Below are 23,578 nucleotides of genomic sequence, written 5' to 3'. Positions count from 1 at the left end.
GTTCGGTCACAGACGGTGACTCCAGTTTCCTCCCATTCATTCCTCATTTGTTTTGTTGTGCATTTTCGATTTTTGAGACATATTGCTTTAAGTTTTCTGTCTTGACGCTTTGCTTTGATGTCTTCCTTGGCCTACCAGTATGTATGCCTTTAACAACCTTCCCATGTTGTTTGTATTTGGTCCAGAGTTTAGACACAGCTGACTGTGAACAACCAACATCTTTTGCAACATTGCGTGATGATTTACCCTCTTTTAAGAGTTTGATAATCCTCTCCTTTGTTTCAATTGACAAAAGGTGTGATCACTCCTTTTTAGATGCAGACTAACGAGCAGATCTGATTTGATGCAGGTGTTAGTTTTGGGGATGAAATTTTACAGGGTGATTCCATAATTTATTCCTCAGAATTGAGTGAGTCTATATTTTTTTCCCTCTGCTTGGTCTAAAAAAGTAGCCGTTACTGACTGCCACAATTTTTTTTCTTGATTTCTTATAGTGTTTCTTAAAGCCAGAAAGTTGCCATTTGAAATGACTTCAGTTTTGTGTCATGTCTGTGATCTGCTTTTTTTCTACAAAATTAAACAACTGAATGAACATCCTCCGAGGCCGGTGATTCCATAATTTTTGCCAAGGGTTGTAGAAATGCAGTTCATTTTGAATAGGTTCAACTCGCATTCTGTTCATGTGTGATAATCCTACATGAAACTGTTTTAGTTTAAAAACCAGAGTCTGTCACTGCCGTGGTAAAGTAACAGTAAGTAAGTCCTTTTTGGCCCAGAGGCCCATCGGGCCTGTGCTTATCACCAGTTTTCATGGTGTGAAGGACCACAGAGCCCACAACTGCCCTGTACGGGACGGGACTGGACAGGCAAGACCGATACCCATTTTATAGCTGGGTTGACTGAGACAATGCAGATTAAGTGTCTTATCCAAGGACACAGACTCTGCTGTCATAAGAGCAGAATGTAAAGGTTTTGCTGCCTGTTGAGCTTGCTGGCTGCTGATGAGAGCGCCGGTACAAAATGCACAATGTGTTGCGTTTGTCTGAGATATAGGCGATCATCTTGACGTTACTGAGGAGTGGCTTAGTTTACTACCCCACAGTAAATTTTGTGAAGTTAAATTTACTCTGTCAGGACAATCATTTGGTCCCAATCCAAATAAGAGTTTTACAAACTATCAGAGTGAAATCAACTCTTCTATAGTGCTAAATCAAGTAGTTCAACTCCAATAAGAGTCATTTTTACTGATGATGTTCTTCATAGTTGAAGAATGAAATTAATGAAGTTTATTAATTTGGAAGTGGGCTGCGGCCGCAGTCAACCCGGAGGTGGACAATAAACCCAATCTGGGCTTGTAAGTGTCTCCCACATATGGGGCACGTTTGGGCCAAACCTGCTGATGTACTACTGACTGTTCTGGCTATGCGCACTGTTTGTTTCCTCTCTGGTTCAGAAATTTTTCTGGCGTCCGCTGCAATAGCTGCCTCCAGTCAGTCGGGTGGTTCAGTGCCACAGTATCTCAGGCTTGGATGTCAATGTCCAGATTGTTTATGGAAGCCTTTAGGCAGTCTTTGAAACATTTCTTCTATCATTTCTTATATCTATCCTTTGGCCATGACAGACTTCCAGAAACAACCGACTGCCTGGCAACCACCTTCTTACTATTATGTTGCTATGATTGAGTTGATTTCACTCTTTTTGGAGTGGGACGCTGATGTAAACACAGCAGAGTAAATTGTACTCTAAACCGTACTGTGTAATTAGACAGATAATCACTGCACACTATGTAAAAGTTGATAAGATAATTACAGATTATGATCTCTAATGTATGAGATAGAGTGCATAAAATGGTGAGAAAAATAGAACAAAACCTCAATTTTAAAAAGCTGGAAGAAGAAAATGCCAATTTTTCAATACACTGCACTGAGATTCCCAAAGGATTTTGCCATAACTACCCCAAATTTGGAAATGTTATGTCAACAGTGTTTTTTTGTGGAGACATTTCAGGCAGAATCTGCAGAACAACTCTGCTTATCATTTTAAGGAACAGGGTTTTATTTGTTTATAAAAGTGTTCTATTTTTTAAAGGGGCCCCTCTGGGGAATAAATCTAGCCAGTGACCGTGGGGTAGTTTGAGTTTGAGACCACTGCCCGCCTACACTACACTAAGCCAAAATATCAAAATCTGTTCCCCTGCTATTTTATCCACTTGAGACATAACCCTTCCTCTCGTGTCATTCTCAGAAAACACTGCTGGTTATATGTATAAAATATCAAAACCAGATGGCTGGTTTTACATAAAGTCAGCTGAGACAGTTGTGGTTCCTAGACTACAACCCCTGGCAAAAATTATGGAATCACCTGCTTCGGAGGATGTTCATTCAGTTGTTTAATTTTATAGAATAAAAGCAGATCACAGACATGACACAAAACTATAGTCATTTCAAATGGCAACTTTCTGGCTTTAAGAAACACTATAAGAAATCAAGAAAAAAAATTGTGGCAGTCAGTAACGGCTACTTTTTTAGACCAAGCAGAGGGAAAAAAATATAGACTCACTCAATTCTGAGGAATAAATTATGGAATCACCCTGTAAAATTTCATCCCCAAAACTAACACCTGCATCAAATCAGATCTGCTCGTTAGTCTGCATCTAAAAAGGAGTGATCACACCTTTTGTCAATTGAAACAAAGGAGAGGATTATCAAACTCTTAAAAGAGGGTAAATCATCACGCAATGTTGCAAAAGATGTTGGTTGTTCACAGTCAGCTGTGTCTAAACTCTGGACCAAATACAAACAACATGGGAAGGTTGTTAAAGGCATACATACTGGTAGGCCAAGGAAGACATCAAAGCAAAGCGTCAAGACAGAAAACTTAAAGCAATATGTCTCAAAAATTGAAAATGCACAACAAAACAAATGAGGAATGAATGGGAGGAAACTGGAGTCAACGTCTGTGACCGAACTGTAAGAAACAGCCTAAACGAAATGGGATTTACATACAGAAAAGCTAAACGAAAGCCATCATTAACACCTAAACAGAAAAACAAGGTTACAATGGGCTAAGGAAAAGCAATCGTGGACTGTGGATGACTGGATGAAAGTCATATTCAGTGATGAATCTCGAATCTGCATTGGGCAAGGTGATGATGCTGGAACTTTTGTTTGGTGCCTTTCCAATGAGATTTATAAAGATGACTGCCTGAAGAGAACATGTAAATTTCCACAGTCATTGATGATATGGGGCTGCATGTCAGGTAAAGGCACTGGGGAGATGGTTGTCATTACATCATCAATAAATGCACAAGTTTACGTTGATATTTTGGACACTTTTCTTATCCCATCAATTGAAAGGATGTTTGGGGATGATGAAATCATTTTTCAAGATGATAATGCATCTTGCCATAGAGCAAAAACTGTGAAAACATTCCTTGCAAAAAGACACATAGGGTCAATGTCATGGCCTGCAAATAGTCTGGATCTTAATCCAATTGAAAATCTTTGGTGGAAGTTGAAGAAAATGGTCCATGACAAGGCTCCAACCTGCAAAGCCGATCTGGCAACAGCAATCAGAGAAAGTTGGAGCCAGATTGATGAAGAGTACTGTTTGTCACTCATTAAGTCCATACCTCAGAGACTGCAAGCTGTTATAAAAGCCAGAAGTGGTGCAACAAAATACTAGTGATGTGTTAGAGCGTTCTTTTGTTTTTCATGATTCCATAATTTATTCCTCAGAATTGAGTGAGTCCATATTTTTTTCCCTCTGCTTGGTCTAAAAAAAGTAACCGTTACTGACTGCCACAATTTTTTTTTCCTGATTTCTTATAGTGTTTCTTAAAGCCAGAAAGTTGCCATTTGAAATGACTTTAGTTTTGTGTCATGTCTGTGATCTGCTTTTTTCTACAAAATTAAACAACTGAATGAACATCCTCCGAGGCCGGTGATTCCATAATTTTTGCCAGGGGTTGTATAAGTTCTAGCAACCCGAATTTCCTGATAAAGCACCAGTTTTAGGTCATCATATCAAAATTTCACACAAGCTATCTTAGACTATGCAGAAACATTTATCGAATAAACAGAATGAACATATTAAAAACAAATTTTTTACCAAATCATGTTGCAATCATCAAAAAAGCGCATAGGCTTAGATTGAACGTTCACATTAATGTCCTTGTAAAACCTTACATCTTCAATTTGGACTTTTATTCTGAAATGGTATATTAATGGGTATCAACTGCAAATGGCAAGTTATTTATAATTCATTTTGAAAGAAACTGCATGTTGTGTCCACTTAGATCAAAGTTTGTCTGTAAAAGCTTTAAATGTACTATACTGCTTGGAGATGTAAGACTTTCCCAGGACACATATAATTTTGAATCACTATCTGAGAGGTACATGAGTGGTGTGTTTTGAGATCTCAGGGATGATACTTGTAAAATTAGAGGTAGTCTGGCCATAACAAGACGGACCAATATACATGAGTGGTACTGATACCAATTCTTCATAGCATGATCTTGTGCAATAGTTGTAATAGTAAAAAAATACACCTTAAAAATACACCTTAAAAGCCATTTGTGTTAAAAAAAAAAAAATCTTAAAACAGTGGTCATATGGTAAACATTTGGAATGTCCATCTATAAAAACATAACATTCCCTTCATAAGGTTTCATAGATGTAGTTCCAATAAAACATAAATATTTGGGACATATACAGATATAACCAGTAAAGAAAACAACCAACAAACAAACAAACAAAAAAAAAAAAAACATTATTTAAATGGAGACCAATATTCCCTAATCATCAGGGATAATTCTAATAGGAATAGCCAGCTTTCCCAAAACAACATGTAGAGATCCATCTTGATTCTTTTTCTGCTTTCCAGACTTGTAATCTCCTTGTAGGAGCCTCAGTAGACCCACAACAGCTGAATGAGGCTTTGTCTTCTTCTTCTGCTGGATTTTTTTAGCAGGCTCCGATACCCTTTTCACTGTCGGATTAGACTTCTTCTTTGCAGTTGTAGATTTGGTAGGTTTTGTTGTTTTGACTGTCTGTTTTAAAACATTCTGTTTGTTTTTTGGTAAAACTTGTGTTTTTGTGGATGATGAGACCAACTTATTAGATGTGTGTCCAGGTTTTTTTCCATGTTGGTTTGTGCTACCCTTTGTTGGCCTTGACAATGTTTTGGAAGCACATGTAGACTCTTGATGCCTTGGGGTCTTCTGTGGATCTGGTGCATCTGATCTAAACGCCTTGTTTCGCCCCTCACCTTTCACAGGTAGAGGAGCATCTTTTTTATTGTTCTGTTTAGTCTGTTTATCCAACAGAGAGGTTTTTGATTCTGTTTTGGCAGGTACTGATTTATGAGCTGGCGGTTCCAGTTGAAATTTCTTAATCGTTACGTCTTCTTTAACTAGTTTTGGCCTTGTTTGGCTTGAATGTGACTCACGCTTTGTAGAAGCAGCTGGCCTCTTGCCCACTGGCTTTGCTGTTGATTGAGGTTTAACTTTAGAAGTACTTTGAGGTTTATTCCGAGTGGTCTTCAAACTCAGCGTTGACCTTGTAGAAACTTGACTTTTGGAAGACCTTGTGACTGATGGGAGTTCTGTGGTATTTTTCACAGTATGGACTGGTAACTTGGTGGTGGCTGGTTGTTTGCGTTTCTGGGCTCTCTGAACAGTAGTAGTGGGTTTTATCACAGAGAGTCTTGGTCTAGGTAGGCTTTTGGGAACTGTAGGCCCAGGTGATGGTGTTGAATACAGCGGGAGTGCAAGAACTGTGGTTGGCAGAAGCCTCTTTTCTTGGGTTGAACGGGAAATGTGCCTGGTGCGTTTCATCTTGTTCATCTCCTCAGCCAAGGCTGTAAAACCATCAATCAGTATCTCCAGCCTTCCTTCAAGTCTGCTAAGACGGGTATCCATATCTGCATAGCTTTTCTCCAGCTCACTAACTTTCTTGTCTTTCTCTGAGGCTGAGTGGACAGCAATGAGCTCTTTCAGCTGGGAACTCAGACGACTCTGCTGCTCCTCCATAGCATGAATACTCTCCTTCATATCTAGCGTGTTACTTTCCAACATACTTAGCCGTTGGTTAAAGGTGTTTAGGTGAATCCGGAGCAGGTGTTGAAAGCTAGAGTGTCTTCTTTCTGGACTGGGAGTGAAGCGTGGTGGGAGTCTAGATGCAGATCGGTTCAGCATGACTGTGACGATACCTGCTTCAGTCACTGTGGTGGACTGGTTAGTTCGATGATGAGCTGTAGTCACCAGTAGAGTCCTAGTAGGGATAATGGTTGCGGTTATAGCGGTGGTGGACCACTGGTAGTCAATGTTATGGTCATCTCCACTGCCGTCTTTTTCCCAGCTGAAATTGAACACTGCTTCAGCTCCACATCCCACAGGTAGAAGGCCCTCCTGGAAGGGGTCCCCACAACTGTCTGAAGATGGCCTCTCTTGTCTTAATGTCAAAACAGTAGAATCAGGAGTGTTGCAGGTAGACAGCTTCAAATAATTAACAATGTATAAGTTTTGCCTTATACCCAAATCACCTCATCATCTTTGCCCTTGAAGCAGCAAAGATTCATAAGCCAGACAAGACTTCTCATAAATGCCACGTCTACATTTATGTCCCAGAAAATATATGACCATTGTGCATGGACACAGATTATTAGGAAAATCTTCATTTTTCACAACTGGCACGGCACAAAGCGGAAGCAGAAAGCCATTTCTGAGAAGCAAACAGCCAAAGAAGAAAAAGATATACTACAGGTAAGACAAACTAAAGGCTTCCACTAGACATACTGATATTTCTACTTTGACAAATTTCTTTAATGCAAAAGTTGAAACTGAGCGATGATGTACTGTGTGTTTAATAACAACAAAGGACCCCAGTGCAATTACACATCTATTCTACTACAGGGAAAATGGCCTTCCATTCCACACATCAATACATCATTCCGAAAAGAAAAACACCCTATTATCTATCAGCACAGTTAGGAAAAACAGAACACAGCACATAAATTCATAAATATTTGCATCTTCCATCCCTCTGTGGATGCTGCCCATTCATGGCTACCATAGAAATCAGGAGAGATGCAGATGCCAGACATGCTTATACCCCTTTCCTGCAAATGAAACCAGCAAGTGCTCATGCCAGCCTAGGCTAACCTTGCTGCTGTTGACCCCAAACTCTAAGCAAGTGTCCAAACCAAACAATGCTGAGACAAAGACAGAGAAGAAAAAGAAAAGCAGAAAGTTGTCTGTGTACGTGGGTGCGTGGTGAGGGGGTGGCGGCGTACCTCTCACAGAGACGGCCGGTATATCCAGTTGGACAGTTGTTACAAGTTGGTTGACCATCGAAATCCAGATAACAGGACTGGGAGAACCTGTGCAGACACAAAGTCACACACATTGGAGGAGACTGTACTAATTGCATCTTTCCTCGCAACAGATTGGAGGGTTCAACATTCAACAGTAATTCAAACAACAAACTGAAGACTTCTCAACAAGAACTTACTGGTTACTGGAGGATGTTCCAGGACAGGGGCAGGGCTGACAGGCCTGTGCACCACCCGTAACTGGGTTTCCATAGAAACCAGATTGACAGCGCTCACATCTTGGCCCATCAGTGTTGTGGAGACATTGCTTTAGGTTAAGGTGTGCACAAATAAAAAAAAGAGGGGAGATCTGTGAAAGAGTTGAATCTGCAGCACTTAAAGGCAACAGCGCTTCCACATGTTGAGATTCGCCAAGAAACCATTAGTGCATGCCACTGCAGAGATCAAAGCCAGCTCCTCTGCTGGCATTAAGTGTGAGAGAGGCAGAACAGCATAAAAACTTACAAGACACGTGCCGGTCTCAGGGTCACAGCGAGCGGAATGGCCATTGCAGTTACACCTCTCGCAAGTGCCCAAATAAAGGCCAGAGGTTGTGCGAGTGTAACCCTCTTCACACTCCTGCAACAAGATGGAAAACCACCTCAGGTGAGAAACAAGTGGCAACAAAGAGGACTACAACTTTGTTCCACTGCAGCAGGTAGACACACTGCAATTAACATCAAGGAATGCAAAGGAAATAAACCAGACATGTTATTACTCCTAATGCATAATAAGGGATTGTCTTCCTTTAATAGTATCCTTTTCAAACCCAGGTTGTCATGCCCGGCCCAGTTCCAGGCTTCAGTCCTTATTTTCCCTCTTTATTTGGTTCTGCTCCTTCTGCCCCAGCCTTGTTTTATTAATTGTTACTTTCATCACGTGTTCTATGTTCTATTCTTGCTTTGTTACTGTCTTTCTTTGTTACTTTTAGGCTTTGGCCATGTTCCAGTTCTGTTCTAGTTTTGTTCTATCAGTCTGTGTTTTCATGGTTTATCATTTAGTTATTGTTTGCTTATTTTTTGCTGTTCTCATTTCTGTTATGTAGTACTGTTATGCCAGGTTTTGTTATCACTTAGTTTCTGTTTTTCTTATAGTTTTGTCTGCCTGTTCCAGTTTAGTTTTGTCATAGTGTTTAATTTCCTATTATTCTGTTTATCATCTTCTGGTTTGCTTTTCAGTCCTGTTCAAGTTTAGATTCCTGTTCATGTTTTCTTTGTATGGTCTTTAGTTGTCTTGTCTGTAATCTCTTCACTGCGCACCTGTCTGTCTCATCCTGTCGTCGTCTGCTCTGTGTCTGCACTCTTCTCAGTCTCACGTGTTCACACCCAGCTTCATTGTTATCACAGTCTTTTTCTGATCACGGCACTCTCTTTCTGCACCTGCACTTTCTCATCACTGTTGGCCACGCCCCATTCGTCTGTCGTTTCCTTGCCCATTTGACACCGCCTTTCTGCATCTCTTTTGCCACTTAGTATTCACCTGACCACGCCCCCTTCCAGGCCCTTCCTCCACCACGTGCACCTCATTATCCCATTACCACCTGTTCTTATTTAAACTGCTTCAGTTCACTTCCTCCCTGCTCGTTTGTTGAGTTCACTCACTTACCAGCACTCTGTCTCGTCCTGTTTTTGCCAAGCCATGTTTTTTGATTCTACTCTGTGTACCGGATCCTGCCTTTTGCCTCAGCCCTGATAACTCTGTTCGCTCGTGTACTGACCCTGCTTGTTTTCGACCACATCCTCCGTCTTGTCCCTGCCTGGTACTTTTGCTCCATGGACTGTCTTCCTGTTACTGAACCCAGGCCTGAATTAAACCATCCTTTAATCATACATCCTGTTGTGAGCCTGCATTGTGTCCAGCCTCTGTCTGTGCCTGCCTCCACTCAGTCCTGTCACAGGTAGCTTTCTGACTGCAATTGATTTCACTGTTGCGTGCACTTGCACATGTACCTGGCAAGATGGTCCTCTATATCCCTGCGGGCATGCGCACTCTTCCACCTCCACAGCACGCTCATTGCCGTTTGATTGGGGTACTGCAATGTCCATCTTAATATCTGAGATACTGGTCAAAACAACAAATAGATCATCAGCCACACGAACCTAAGTCATGAAAATTGTCAAGCACATATTGCTTTTGCGATAGTATACACAGATTCACTGTGCATATGCATGACTCCAATTTGCCACAGAGTGCAATGCTCCCCAGTGACTTGTGACTTAGATTAGATTAGATAGAACTTTATTGATGCCTTGGGAAGACTCCCTCAGGGAAACTGAGGTTCCAGCAGCATTCTGACTTGTCAAAAGAACAGTGTCAGGTATCAATGTTACATAATTAAATTACAAAATAAATGTAATTGTAATCCATTACACTTACTGAGGGAAAACATGTAATTAAATTACAGTTACTAGTTAAAATATTGGTGACTAAAAAGGGATTCAATATGGATACAATTAAAAAATGTTACTTTGGTTCTATGTCGCTTTACATTTTTGCTGTGCAGAAATGGGATATTTCTGAACAACATGGGTCACCAAAAGCCACTGGGACAAATTTGATTGGTCCTTATTTTGAATTTGCCAATTTGGCGACTGTGTCACGAGATGTAGTGACTTTTTTGACCTTCCCTTTGTGACTACAGATCTCATGTAGTGACTAGTGACAAATCTGGTGACTTTAATTCCACACAAACTGTTCAATTTTGGAACAATGGGATTGTTGGGAGAAAAGAGGAGAGCAGTCAGAGATGCAGGGAAGGAAGAGATGTTCTCTGCACGTGACCATGCGACCTTAATCCAAGTCATATTGAAGAACTTTTAATAAAGGTTTGAAAGGTTTGTTGCAAAAAGTGATCAAAAGTCCAGTTACATCACTCTGGTCAAGCATTTTAAGCAGATACATTACTGCTTAACCTATTATATTTTAAATGTAACCTTCTCAACACTGTAAAAGAACCTTTTCATCCTACCTGCTCTCAACCATGTTATCTGCATAAGTTGCCCTGATCTTGAAGACTGTAACATCAGCCAGAGCCATCAGGAGGTGCTCACGAGTACACGGTTGACCAGTAGTGCGGCGCCATGCAGACTAGCCATGAAGAAGAAAGAAAAAGAACAAGCAAAGTTTTAGTCTTCTGCTACTGTCAAATATACTTTAGGTACATTTGAAGAAAAAAAATCCTCAGATGTTTGTGGACAACAAAACAAACCTCTCTGAAGATCACAGTCATGGTTTGTGGGACACGTGGGAGGGGCTTGGTTTCACAGTAGTGTGTCAGTGAGATGCCGTTGCCCTGGAGGATGATGTCTGGCTGATTATCAATCACCAGTGAGCGCTGAAACGGTTCATAGGTAACTGTGTACTGCAGCTCCCCGCCATAGGCCGTCACCTGTGAGCAACACAGGACAAGAGGAGCTCATCTCTGCAAAGCACATCAGAGAGGACGGGATGGCGGAAAGGTATTTCCACCCCATGATGCGGTGGGGAAGTCATCAGACACCCAGATCGGGCACAGCTATGAACACAAGCCGGAAATTCAAAAGAGGTTTGCTGTGTGGATAAGTGCAGCCTTTTTACTTGGCAGCTGTTAAAACTCGACTGAGTGAGACAGAAAGAGCAGAGACATCTAGCTTAGCTGACATTTTTCAAAGAAGAAAACGCCCCCTCTACTCCTGTAGCCTGTTGTTTGGTCTTACCTTATCTCCTCTGAAACTCTCAGGTAGGACCCAGTAATAAACATCACTGGGGATACTGGTGAAGGACTGGTAAACCACTCCAGAGCCCCTCTGCAAGATGCCCTCCGTTATCGTGTTCGTGTTGGCGCTGCTGGAGAGCGAGAAGAGCTGCCCGTTCACTCCTCCAAGCACCTAAGATCCCAAAACACATTGCTTGGCTGAGAGGTGCACAGATTTACATGTGCTCACATTCTTGTTTCTCTCCAGTTTGCACCCGAAAGATTGTGAAGAAACAGCAAGACTGCACATGCACTGAGTTCAGTCTTGATACCAAAAACATTTAATCCTCATTTGCAGCTATAGTGCAGCAGATAACTGAAACAATCCTTAAAATGGTGATATAAGCACCAAATTTGGCACAAACATTCCTTAGATATATATATATATATATATATATATATATATATATATATATATATATATATATATATATATATATATATATATATATATATATATATATATATTCCTCTTTTGTAAAAACCGATTGGCCACTTGAATTTTCAAAAGTTGGCCACATAGGGATCAATTGAAGAATTACACAGGGGTCAAAATTAAAAGATGTTCCAAACATATTGAAAACTATACCACATAAATTTGTCTGATCATAAATATTCCAAAAAGATATAGTTTGGACTATCTATGACTGAATGTTATGGAATTATGGGGTAAAAACAGCAAGAATGGTGACAAAGGTCAATTTCAGTTTGCACAGAGGTCAAAAGTTAAAGTTGCTTCATTTTTTGGAAAAAACTGTACAAATTATTTATTTGTTCAGCGTGTCCTGGGAAGACCCAGGACACGCTGGAGGGACTACATCTCTCGGCTGGCTTGGGAACGCCTTGGGGTTGTGTGTTACGTAACTAAGCATGACACATGGTGCAAACTATTCCTTTTTGAAACCTTATTAACTCAACCAATAATTTGCATCACCTTTTACCAAAATTAGAGCAATTTTAACTTTTGATCCCTGTACAAACTGAAATTGACCTTTGTCACCATTCTTGCTGTTTCTACCCCATAACTCCAAAACATTCAGTCTTAGAGAGTCCAAACTATACCTTTTTGGAATCTTTGTAATCAGACAAATAATTTGGTATAGTTTTCAATATGGTTGGATTATCTTTTAATTTTGACCCCTGTGTAATTGTTCAATTGACTCCGAACCTGGCTGCCTACTGAAAAATCAAGTGGACAATCGGATTTTTCTAAAGAGTAATGTCAAATGAGTATTTGTGCCGAATTTGGTGCTTGTTTCATCATTTGCAGGACTCCTCTGTAAATATTCTGTTATCTGCTGCACTACTGGCTGCTTGGACTCTTACCTGGTCTCTATTCCAAATGGAGCTGGCACACTGCTTGGTGACACCCATGCAGAAACACTGCAGACACCCTTCAGGGTTGGTGTTTGACAGGTGGAAGAACCCGGGTTTACACTCATCACACTGAGCACCAGCTACATTGTTCTGCAATATGCACAACGATACGTTACATAGGCGGTGATAATAACCTTTCACTTTGTATTTGCTCATGCTGCAGGGTCTATACCTTGCAGCTGCACAGACTACCAGTGGAGCTGATAGTTCCTCTGTCATCACAGGTGGAAGTGGAAATTGCTGCAGGGGAAGAGCAATGGAAAGGAGATGACATATAGGGAGGAAAGTGCATGTGGGAGTGTTCCTGGCACTTGGTGCATACCTGAACCATGAACACATTGTGAAGCCTACTGTAACACCAGCAGCAAACCCTGATTATAATCATTTCACAGGATTAAGACCTGCTCATGGTCCTATCACTGAGTGGCAACACAAGTAAAACAAATCCAGATGTTAACTCCTGCTCATTGCATGCTTGTATCTGAAAATCTCAATCTTTAACTTACAGTGAAGAACACATTTTCCATTGGGCTGAAGGGGGTTACCCTGGTAACCAGGAGCACACCTAAAACCAATAAAACATACAAGATATATGGCTTATTTATTGACAAAAACTGCTGGGCTCTGACTGCTCCAACAATTATTGGTCAATCCTAAAAATCACATTGTACATAGTGTTATCAATCGTCTTTATCAAATAACTCCATATCTGTGTACCCTTAAAGTTGACAGTCAGTACTATGAGCTCATATCTGTGATTTGCTTTCAACACAGAATTCTGTGAAAAGGTCAAAATTAAAAAACTAAAAAAAAAACTGTCAGGGTGGGGGAGTCCTTCAGTAACTTAGAAAATAATACAATAGGATACTTATCCAGATACAATTCAGAAACAATAGTTTTTATTATGGAATGATTTGACACAATATGATGCAATCAGAAACACTTCGTTGCTTAATGTAGACATTCATTTTCCATGATAAGTTGGAGTAAGTCAAATGTCAAATTGTTTACTTTGAAAAACAGTTCATGAAAAACCAGGGACTTTCTTCAAAGTTTTACTCATGTGGTGCAAAATCTGTTGTTCACCAATGGGGGAAGCACCCCCACACATTAGTAGAAAGTGCAGAATAGAAGAAGCCCAGAAGAAGAAGCTAGCTGCTTTTAGCACAGTATAACGTTTCTGTTCTGAACCGGTATGACAGTATTGAAATACTGTTCGTGAACCTAAGGTACCTTTACCCATAATACCACTAACCACTATTGAACATGATGATTTTTTCTCTTTTCCTCATTCCTGTGACCAGTCTCCCAAGAGCATTGCGCCGACCTTTGAACTTTTAAGAGTCTGAAGTCATGGAAGTAACACCAAAACAAGTTTAACTTGACTATTCATTACTTTAAAATAAATTTTCAAGCTGTATCGTTAATTGTTACACTGTTTATTACAATGTGTCTTTAATGTTTCTGTGAAGGCTCTCAGTTGTCCAGGTGGTTTCCATAGTAGAGAAGCTTGAATCTTCGACTGGACTGGGTTGCTTGATGTGAGGACGTTTCGCTTCAAACAGCAAAAGCTTCTTCAGCTAAAATTCTTGCTCTGGTAGTCTGACTTCTGTCTTGACTCTTGTAGAGAGACTCTCTCTTGTAGAATTTTAGCTGAGGAAGCTTCTGTGATTTGAAGCGAAACGTCCTCACGTCAAGCAACCCAGTCCACTCTACTACTATTGTAGAGAAGATGTTCTTCTCTACAAGAGTCAAGACAGAAGTCTTTAAGTTTATTTAATTCTTTGCATTGTACACCTCCAAAAGGTGAGTGATGGGACAGTGGTTAGAACACTGGCCTTCTGTGGAGAAGGTCCCTGGTTCGAGTCCCACTTCTGACTGGTACCCTGTTGCCCATAGAGTAGTAAAAGGCAAACCTAACTAATACTTGAAGAAGGTATAAGCCGATGAAGAAAGTAACTGGCCACTCAACCTCAACTTGTTGTGGTGTCACACATGTAAACTCTAACTAGCACGTACCTGAAGCTCAGTAAAAAGAGCACACCTCCAACGTTGGTCAATCCTCTGAAATACATCATATCATCTTGCAGAACTATAAAACCAGATTATGACTTAGATCATTTTAATCGTTTTTTAAGGTAAGTCATATTACATTTTATGGTTTAGCTTTATTCTCTGGGTGGACTTTTATACTTATTGTATTAACCTGTGAAATTAATTGTGCCTGCACAGCAGTTTTGTCTGTTGTTTTAAATGGGCTCTGAAAATATATTTCACTTCTGATTGATTCCAATGGTTCATATATATACGAGGGCTGTCCGTAAAGTATAGGTCCTTTTTATTTTTTTCTAAAACTATATGGATTTCATTCATATGTTTTTACGTCAGACACGCTTGAACCCTCGTGCGCATGCGTGAGTTTTTCCACGCCTGTCGGTGACGTCATTCGCCTGTGAGCACTCCTTGTGGGAGGAGTCGTCCAGCCCCTCGTCGGAATTCCTTTGTCTGAGAAGTTGCTGAGAGACTGGCGCTTTGTTTGATCAAAATTTTTTCTAAACCTGTGAGACACATCGAAGTGGACATGGTTCGAAAAATTAAGCTGGTCTTCAGTGAAAATTTTAACAGCTGATGAGAGATTTTGAGGTGATTCTGTCGCTTTAAGGACTTTTCACGGTGCGAGACGTCGCGCAGCGCTCTCAGGCGGCGTCATCAGCCTGTTTCAAGCTTAAAACCTCCACATTTCAGGCTTTATTGATCCAGGACGTCGTGAGAGAACAGAGAAGTTTCAGAAGAAGTCGGTTTCAGCATTTTATCCGGATATTCCATTGTTAAAGGAGATTTTTTTAATGAAAGACGTGCAGGCGGATTGCAGCGTCGGCTCGCAGCCGCCGCGACGCTCCGCCACAGGAAAAACACCTCTGTTGGAAGCCTTGAGGACAAGTTGGAACATCTCCAGCTGATAAACAATTTCTCATATACTCACTCCACTGAAAGCCATCAAAAGCCGCCTGGATTTTACAAATGGTTATCAACACGGAGGTGTTTTTCCTGTGCCGCCGCGCCGCGTCGGCTGCGTCCCGACGTCTTTCATTAAAAAAATCTCCTTTAACAGTGGAATATCCGGATAAAATGCTGAAACCGACTTCTTCTGAAACTTCTCTGTTCTCTCACGACGTCCTGGATCAATAGAGCCTGAAATGTGGAGGTTTTCAGCTTGAAACAGGCTGATGACGCTGCCTGAGAGCGCAGCGCGACGTCTCGCACCGTGAAAAGTCCTTAAAGCGACAGAATCACCTCAAAATCTCTCATCAGCTGTTAAAATTTTCACTGAAAACCAGCTTAATTTTTCGAACCATGTCCACTTCGATGTGTCTCACAGGTTTAGAAAAACTTTTGATCAAACAAAGCGCCAGTCTCTCAGCAACTTCTCAGACAAAGGAATTCCGACGAGGGGCTGGACGACTCCTCCCACAAGGAGTGCTCACAGGCGAATGACGTCACCGACAGGCATGGAAAAACTCACGCATGCGCACGAGGGTGCAAGCATGTCTGACGTAAAAACATATGAATGAAATCCATATAGTTTTTGAAAAAAATAAAAAGGACCTATACTTTACGGACAGCCCTTGTATGTATGTTATGAATATGTTCATGTTATTAGTGGCAGTGAAATGTCTTTCTTTTTGTTCTTGATATTTTGAGGCTTATTTTATAAATGTGTCACATACCCCCAGGGGTACCTCTTGTTGGGAAATAGTATCATAGAGCAAAGAGCGCATTCATCACTACCAGGCAGCGTGTATTCACCATAGAACAAAAACACCCATTGCCGGCTCAGTGCTTTTGAAGTCGTCATATGCAGGAACAGTTAATGACATCAGTTTCCTCACTTTTCACAGCGTCTTCCTGTGTAGCCGGGCTTGCAGGCGTCACATGTTGCATGCTGATCCACGTCCAGGAAACAGGTGTCAGAGAACCTACCAAGCCCAAGCAAAGAGCCTCGGATTAAAAGTCACAGCTGGTTAATGAGTAGTAAACAGGTCACAAGTTCACAAGCTGAATGAATAAACCACTGTGTTCTCTATCTGAAATGTGCAAGGTATGTGGGATTTACATGTGCACGTGTGGCCCCCATTTGCACTGTAGACCTGGGGTGACCTCTTACCGGCGAGATGTTTCACTGTATGGACAGGGGCAGGGTTTGCAGTCATCTGCACGTCCGCGAGTCGGGTCTCCAAAGTAGCCTGGGCGACACTTGTTACACTGAGGGCCTTCTGTGTTGTGCTGGCAGCTCTGTGGTGAAAAGAAAAAAGAATAAAAAAAAAACAAACAAAAAAAACATCATACGCTATCTGGAGACCTGTCAAACATTAACAGGTCCAGTTCCACAGCACCCAAACTCAACCTAGTTCCCAGAAGTGTTTACAGGAACAGACCTGTAACTGGCCTTGTCGCCCATTTTTGGTCTTCATTGCGGTGAAGACCCCCCTGGCTCATGCAGCTACGTATGCAGTGATGTAATAATTTTTACTCTCATCCAGTGACAAGAAAGGAAAACAAACAATCAAGAGGAGAACAGGAGATGCATTATAAGGACATATTTAAAAGAGCAGCAGCAGTGAGGATAGTAGATGGGAAGTATTCGCCCATGAGAGGACCACTTGATGATCCCTCATTCATCAAGAAGTGCATCACTTCAAACAACCCAAGAGAGGACAAGTCGAAGGAAAGACACAAAGAACAAAAACATGAGCCCTTCTTCCTAAATCTCCTCTCCCTATTGGACTGAGTTCTCCTCACTGTAGCAAGCTATGTACAACCATGATTGGGCTACTCTGACATATCGGAACACAGCTACTAATCACAGAAGACAATCACCCTCGGTTTAGATGGACAGCTGAGAGAGATATGATTTCTTTCCCAGGCAAAAATACCATGCAACTGTCCATTCAAAGAATGTACCTATTTAGAGTTTGCTTGCTAATAAGGACTGAGGCTTTACCAGACAATGTCCGCTGATTGGATCACAGGCACTGGCATGCCCGTTACAGTTACAGCCAGCACAGGTGCCAAGGTGGGAGCCACCGGGGACACGCTCAAATCCAGCTGAACACATCTCACAGGACAGGCCTGTATATCCAGGAGGACACCTGGGAATGACACGTGTACATGATCCAGCGGGGGGTCAATACAACTGTTTGTACCACTTGTGTGTATATATATATATATGCACCAAGAAACCCTAAAATAGATTCAGGTTGTCTCCTCCCTACCAACTATTGATGAGTTACGTTTACAAAAAAGTGTCCACCTCATAACAGAAAGGCAAAGCATGATGACATTGAAAACAACAGACATTGGCTCCATAATTATGACTGTATTATCTTTGAATTTCCCAACAGGCTCTTTAAATTAATAAAACTCAGAATAATATAATGCCATCTGTATCTTCTGTTACCTGCATTCTTCAACGTCTTTCGCATGACCCCGGGTGCTGAACTCAATAGTGGTGGTATCCATGATGACATCACTGAGTCCGACGCTGACCATGTGGTCATCATACTTGGTGCGGATACTGACGCTGTCCAGGTTGGCTAGTGTCATCATCAACTCCTCTCTACTCACAGGACGGCCATTAGACTGCTGCCAGTTGTCCTTAAATGATAGTATGCAGATGCATATTGAAGTCTTAGTGAAATGACTTAGATTTGATTATTTTATACAGGATATGTACTAGAGCTGCTAAAGCAGCATTATTATATACCTTTTCAGCTACTTAACATCAAAAAATATACTGTGGGAATGCATATAAATCTAAAACAAGCCATGCCAGACCAAACTTTTGTTTACTAAAGGAGACATGCAGAGTCATAGAACTGTGGAACTGTCATCATGATGTTGAAAATGACCCCCCTCCCCCCAAAAAATCTTTTAAAAAATGGGAAACATTTGGCAGCTGGTGGTGAAGAGTTGGGGGGGGGGGGGGGTCATCCATCGCATCATGTGTAAGTGACCAGGTGTAAATATGAGGCGGTTTGTATGGGTGGGCACCTGGAACGTTAATCCTCTTTTACTGGGAAGATGCTGGAGATTTCTGCACAATTGCAAACTGTGAACTTCAGTTTATGTTCCTCAAACGATCATCTGCTTTGAGCCCCAGACTCAATCCAGCTACTTTTCAAGATTAGACTGTTTTGCATGAGTTTGCAACCAATTTTGGTGGGCTTGCATACATGGACATCATAAATGAAGTGAACACAATTAGTCTACGAAAGATGCCAGGGACTGCATTGAAATCGTCAATGTTCATGGAAGAGGGTGGGCCATCTAAGAAGGCGGTCTGAATAGCATCCAGAGGAGTTGTAGTACATGGCTTGGTGCAATTATGGGTTATATACATACTGTAGCTGAAAACGCGAGCTGTGATGGCACTCAAGGTAGACAAGGAAACTTTTGTTCAAGAAATCTGTGAGACGATGACATACCATCTGTGGTCTGAGACCCTTGGCCTGCACACAGAAGAACTGAAGCATTGTGTTCCTTCAAACCTACACTTTGTCATGATAAGTCCTGACAGATGACTGCAATATTGTACTATTGGGTGGGGTTCTTTGACAAGTTATATAAGGCTGATGTTCATGCTAGGAGGTTGGACATCTCCAGGTATAGTTTCAGCGGCTGATCTACCAGTTACCAAATCTCAGTGAGATTGCCAGACAGTCATTAAATTTACATATTATTTTTTAACCAAGGAGTTAGCTATTATGTTCAAGGTTTAGACACTTTACAATTGGAAATCTGTTTTCTAAAAGAACTACATATCTTTCAAAAAAAGAAAAGAAAATCATTTATTACAGGATTGTGAAGAACCTGCATTTGTTCATCCTGAACGAACTTTTCTTAACCGAAGACCTACTTCAGTGAATCTGATTTCCTTCTGGTTGACCACTCCAGGAGGCGTGGTGCTGCCTCTGCGGTACACAAGTCTGCGTCCATTTCCAACAAGAACCACATCTGGCTTCTCCACAGGCTCAGACAGACCACGGGCCAATATGTATCGCACCTTGTACTTTAAGGATCCGCCATAAGAGTCAATCTAAAAACAGACAGAATATATTCACTCAGATTTCTAATGTTAAATATAAGGAAACCCTTAAAAAATATTTACTTTGTTGCCCAGGAACTGCCGAGGTAAAGTCCAGAAGGAGTCAAGAATGAGGAAACGACGAGATAGGTCAACAAGCTGGAATTCCTCCATTTCAGGGTTGATGAGGAGCTGAGTGGCAGAGAGAGGAGGAATGCCTGGTCTAGAGGGGTAGGTGACATTCACTCCTACAAACCAAAAACAAAGTACATTCACTTGTCCTGATTCATGCTTGTTTTCATGGTCAAAATGTTATACTTTCAAGGAAGGTATTTCAAATAACAGTGTATATAAAAACAATTATGATTTCTGAGGCATTGGACACTTCTATGCCTTTGAAGTCATCCTCGACAGTGAAACGTAGACTGATCTGGTTGCGGTAGCGGCCAGTGGCCTTGCAGTTCTTGGTGATTCCAGCACAGAAGCAGGACACGCAGCGGCCCTCCACAGTGAAGTGACCATCGGGACAGTTTCCTGATGCAGGAGAAAACAAAAAGCAGAATGTTTAATTTGAATTTATTTATGGTTTGTTGTTAAGGAAGTAAAGGAGTAAGTATCAGTACCTGGGTTAGGACCCTGTGTGAGAGTTAGGACACCATCTGGGATGCCAAACACAAGGCCTTTGGCATTGATAGCCTCGCAGGTGTACGCCCCCTGATCCGCCTCTTTTACATCACGAATGGTCAGGGTTCCTTGGCCATTCTCACTGGTCATGGAAATCCTGGGAACGCAATGATGCAACACAAACTAATGAGCCACACATTTTCATTTTGACTCTCTATTCCCTGAATGTTAAGAGGAAGTATCCTACTTTTGAATGCTTCTTAAAGCCTTTAAGACTAATATTGCAAAAAAAAAGAAAGAGGAAAAAAGAAACTATAAAATTCAATTCTGATTGCTTAACCAAGCATGGAAGACTACACCCAGTATGAGAGGCTGTGCTGAGCCCTCAGTAACACAGTACTCAGAGGTCATGTCTGCAGTTCTGCAGTATACCAGAAATATCTCAGTAATTACAAACACAGGTCTACATAGAATTATGAGTGAGGATTAAAATGTGAATCTAACGAGGCTGAAAACAGAACTCTCGTCTGTCATGTGAGACTAGTGCAAAGAAGACACATTCATACTCATTTTCAAATGTTTACGGTCTACTGCATATCAATTAGGTGTTCATCTGCCGCAGATGTTCTGTTCGATAAAGCTGGCCCGTTTTATGAAGCAGTGAAAACAAAATGTACTTTTCAGCACTCAGATCACTAAGTAAAAAAGGTAAAAAAAGGTTTGACTGGTAGTGTATGTTTCTAAAACTGGGATACAATGAAGCAATGCAAAGTGTGGCACACGCCCCCGCTTGTAAGTTGAGCTGGTGCATGGTTTTATAGTTGAGGAAATAGTAAAGTCTGGAAATTGTTTCTATAGTAAAAGACTGGTGTTTTGAAGATGGTATATGGTGTATTTGTATCCCAAAAAATTGCCACTTTAAAGTTGGCATGGTGTGTATTTTAAAAGGATATTTACACCACCAAGGAATGTTTTCAATCAGATGAGACTTTCTTTACTTGTTTCATGGAAATGAGAATTGATATGGCATCAATATCAGCCATGTTGGATAATGGGTGGCAGCCATTTTTTAAAGAACCTTCCTCTAGCCTCCCCCAGTACATCACCAAGAAATGTTTCAATCAAACTAAGCATTCTGGACGTCACCACACTGAGTGGCAGCCTAAAGTAACCTCTACACAACGAATTATTAATCTCACCTCATATCACAGCCAAATAGGACATTTTCGACAAATACCAGAAAGTGTTGACGAGGCGAAGATGGGGAAAAAGGATGGACAAAAGAAAAACTCAGCTGCAGAGTCTGACAATGGACAAAATACAGCGAGCAGCTCCCCTGCACAGGTACGCGATGAACGCCGAGTCACATGCGGCTATCTTAGCAAAAGTTTTGGAAGAGATACAGAACTTTCGTAAAGACGTGAGACAGCAACTGGATGAAATCAAATCTGAACTCACCAACGTCAGTGCTAAAATAGCGGAGGTGGAGATGCGAACTGAAAATGTGGAAGACCGTGTTCAAAATATTGAGCAAATTTTAAACAAGGTGATAAAGGTGATGAATCAGCAAGAAGATAAATTGCTCGAACACGAAGGAAGATCCCGACGGGAGAATATACGGCTGTATAATGTACCCGAGGGAGTCGAGGGGCCGTCGATGGTGGAGTATGTTGAGAAGATATTACGAGAGACCTTGGAGATCCCCGCCACCACGGAGCTTGGCATTGAGAGAGCCCACCGGGCGCTTGCCCCGAGACCCTCTGGAGATACGGACAAACCGCGGTCAATAATAATCAAGTTTCTCCACTACACAACTAAAGAGGACATTCTGCGGAGGGCATGGGGCAAAAAGAAGGTGTTTTTGAACGGGAGACAGATATATTTTGATCAGGATTATGCCCCAGCAGTTCTACAGAAGCGTAAAGATTACTCCGAGGCAAAGTGAGTATTAAAGCAGAAAAATATCCGCTTCCAGACCCCGTTTCCTGCTAAACTTCGAGTATTCTACGAGGACGAGACGAGACTGTACCAGACAGAGGACTGCCCGTCTCTGTGGTCACACCGAGAGAGAGCCTGGCCGAGCAGCTGTCCCGCACTGCGTGGGACACGGTGGGAGGTCACGGACAGAGGGAGACGGGGGAGGAGCGAGAGAAAAATATCAGAGATATGCCTTCAGGAGATAAGTCCCACGCTCATAGGAGAAAAATCATAAACTCTGATTTAAATGGGTGGAAAAATATAAGTTCTGAATAAGCGGGACAGCTGGACAGAATCAGATTTAGACTGTATTAAACTGGATCAGTGTGAACTGTATTATTGGTACATCTATCCTTCCCCCTCATCCAAATGAGAATATATACACAAGGGAGGAATATAATGTTCCATTTCCAGATGATGGACAGAGACTGCTTTGGGGGCCCTCACCCTACAGGTAGCAGAGGATTTCCCCACAGCTAAAGGTTCTCTTTAGCTTAGTTCAGGGTCATTTCCAAGAGACCCCAACCTTGGAGCCACACTTGTTTTATCTTCTTTTCATGTGTGCTTTTTTGTTCGGGAATGTTCAGGGAGTAGACTTGTTAGTTTTTGTTTTGATAATATCAATGATACATAGGCAGATTTATTTGTGAAATTCATCTCATATAATGTCAATGGGCTGTTGAATCCAATCAAACGTAGTAAAATTCTGTCAAAAATGAAGAAGGAACAAGCCCATGTAGTATACCTACAGGAAACTCATCTAAATGACAATGAGCATAGAAAACTTACACGCATGGGTTTCATAAATTTATTTATTTTTTTTCATCTTATAAAACAGGACATAGAAGAGGAGTCGCTATCCTTATTTCTAACAAACTAAATTTTGAAAATATTTTTGAAATGAGAGACAAAGAAGGAAGATTTATTTTGGTAAAAGGAAAGATAGAGGCTAACTTGGTCACTTTATTAAATATATATGCACCACCTGGAAGTGATGTTAGCTTCTTTCAAAAAATTACTGATATTATGGTAACGGAAACTGAAAGAATTTTGATCTGTGGGGGAGATTTAAATATACACTTACAACCCCAGTTAGATAGTTCCAACAAAAAACATCTTGTAGGAAAGTCCCATCATAAAAAAAATAAAGGCATTATTCGAGAACGTTGGACTAATAGATATATGGAGAAACGTTTTCCCCATTAGAAGAGACTATACACACTATTCTGCCCCACACGCCTCATATACAAGAATAGATTATTTTTTAACATTTGGAAAAGATAAAGATAAAAGATTGTGGAATTGGGACAACAGATTTAAGTGACCATGCACCTATTTACTTAAATGCTGATTTTAGCCTGCAGGTAAAGAATACTATATGGAAACTAAATTCAAGTTTATTAAACGATTCT

The 23,578-nt window shown here is 41.2% G+C and overlaps 1 protein-coding gene across 1 annotated transcript in view; it reads right to left on the bottom strand.

The window, feature by feature from the left end:
• Positions 1 to 23,578, bottom strand: part of hspg2 (heparan sulfate proteoglycan 2) — a 294,827-nt gene that overhangs the window by 96,586 nt on the left and 174,663 nt on the right. Inside the window, 18 exon segments of the mRNA XM_034173084.1 lie at positions 7,294 to 7,380; positions 7,512 to 7,639; positions 7,837 to 7,950; positions 9,321 to 9,432; positions 10,340 to 10,458; positions 10,580 to 10,759; positions 11,067 to 11,237; positions 12,431 to 12,571; positions 12,654 to 12,721; positions 12,988 to 13,046; positions 16,372 to 16,458; positions 16,647 to 16,774; positions 17,484 to 17,631; positions 17,940 to 18,136; positions 19,398 to 19,577; positions 19,650 to 19,813; positions 19,959 to 20,099; positions 20,189 to 20,346. Coding sequence (XP_034028975.1) covers positions 7,294 to 7,380; positions 7,512 to 7,639; positions 7,837 to 7,950; positions 9,321 to 9,432; positions 10,340 to 10,458; positions 10,580 to 10,759; positions 11,067 to 11,237; positions 12,431 to 12,571; positions 12,654 to 12,721; positions 12,988 to 13,046; positions 16,372 to 16,458; positions 16,647 to 16,774; positions 17,484 to 17,631; positions 17,940 to 18,136; positions 19,398 to 19,577; positions 19,650 to 19,813; positions 19,959 to 20,099; positions 20,189 to 20,346 — 2,382 coding nt within the window.

The sequence above is a fragment of the Thalassophryne amazonica genome, chromosome 6 (genome assembly GCF_902500255.1).
Source record: "Thalassophryne amazonica chromosome 6, fThaAma1.1, whole genome shotgun sequence".
Lineage (NCBI taxonomy): Eukaryota > Metazoa > Chordata > Actinopteri > Batrachoidiformes > Batrachoididae > Thalassophryne > Thalassophryne amazonica.
This window is presented reverse-complemented; position numbering and strand designations above follow the sequence as displayed.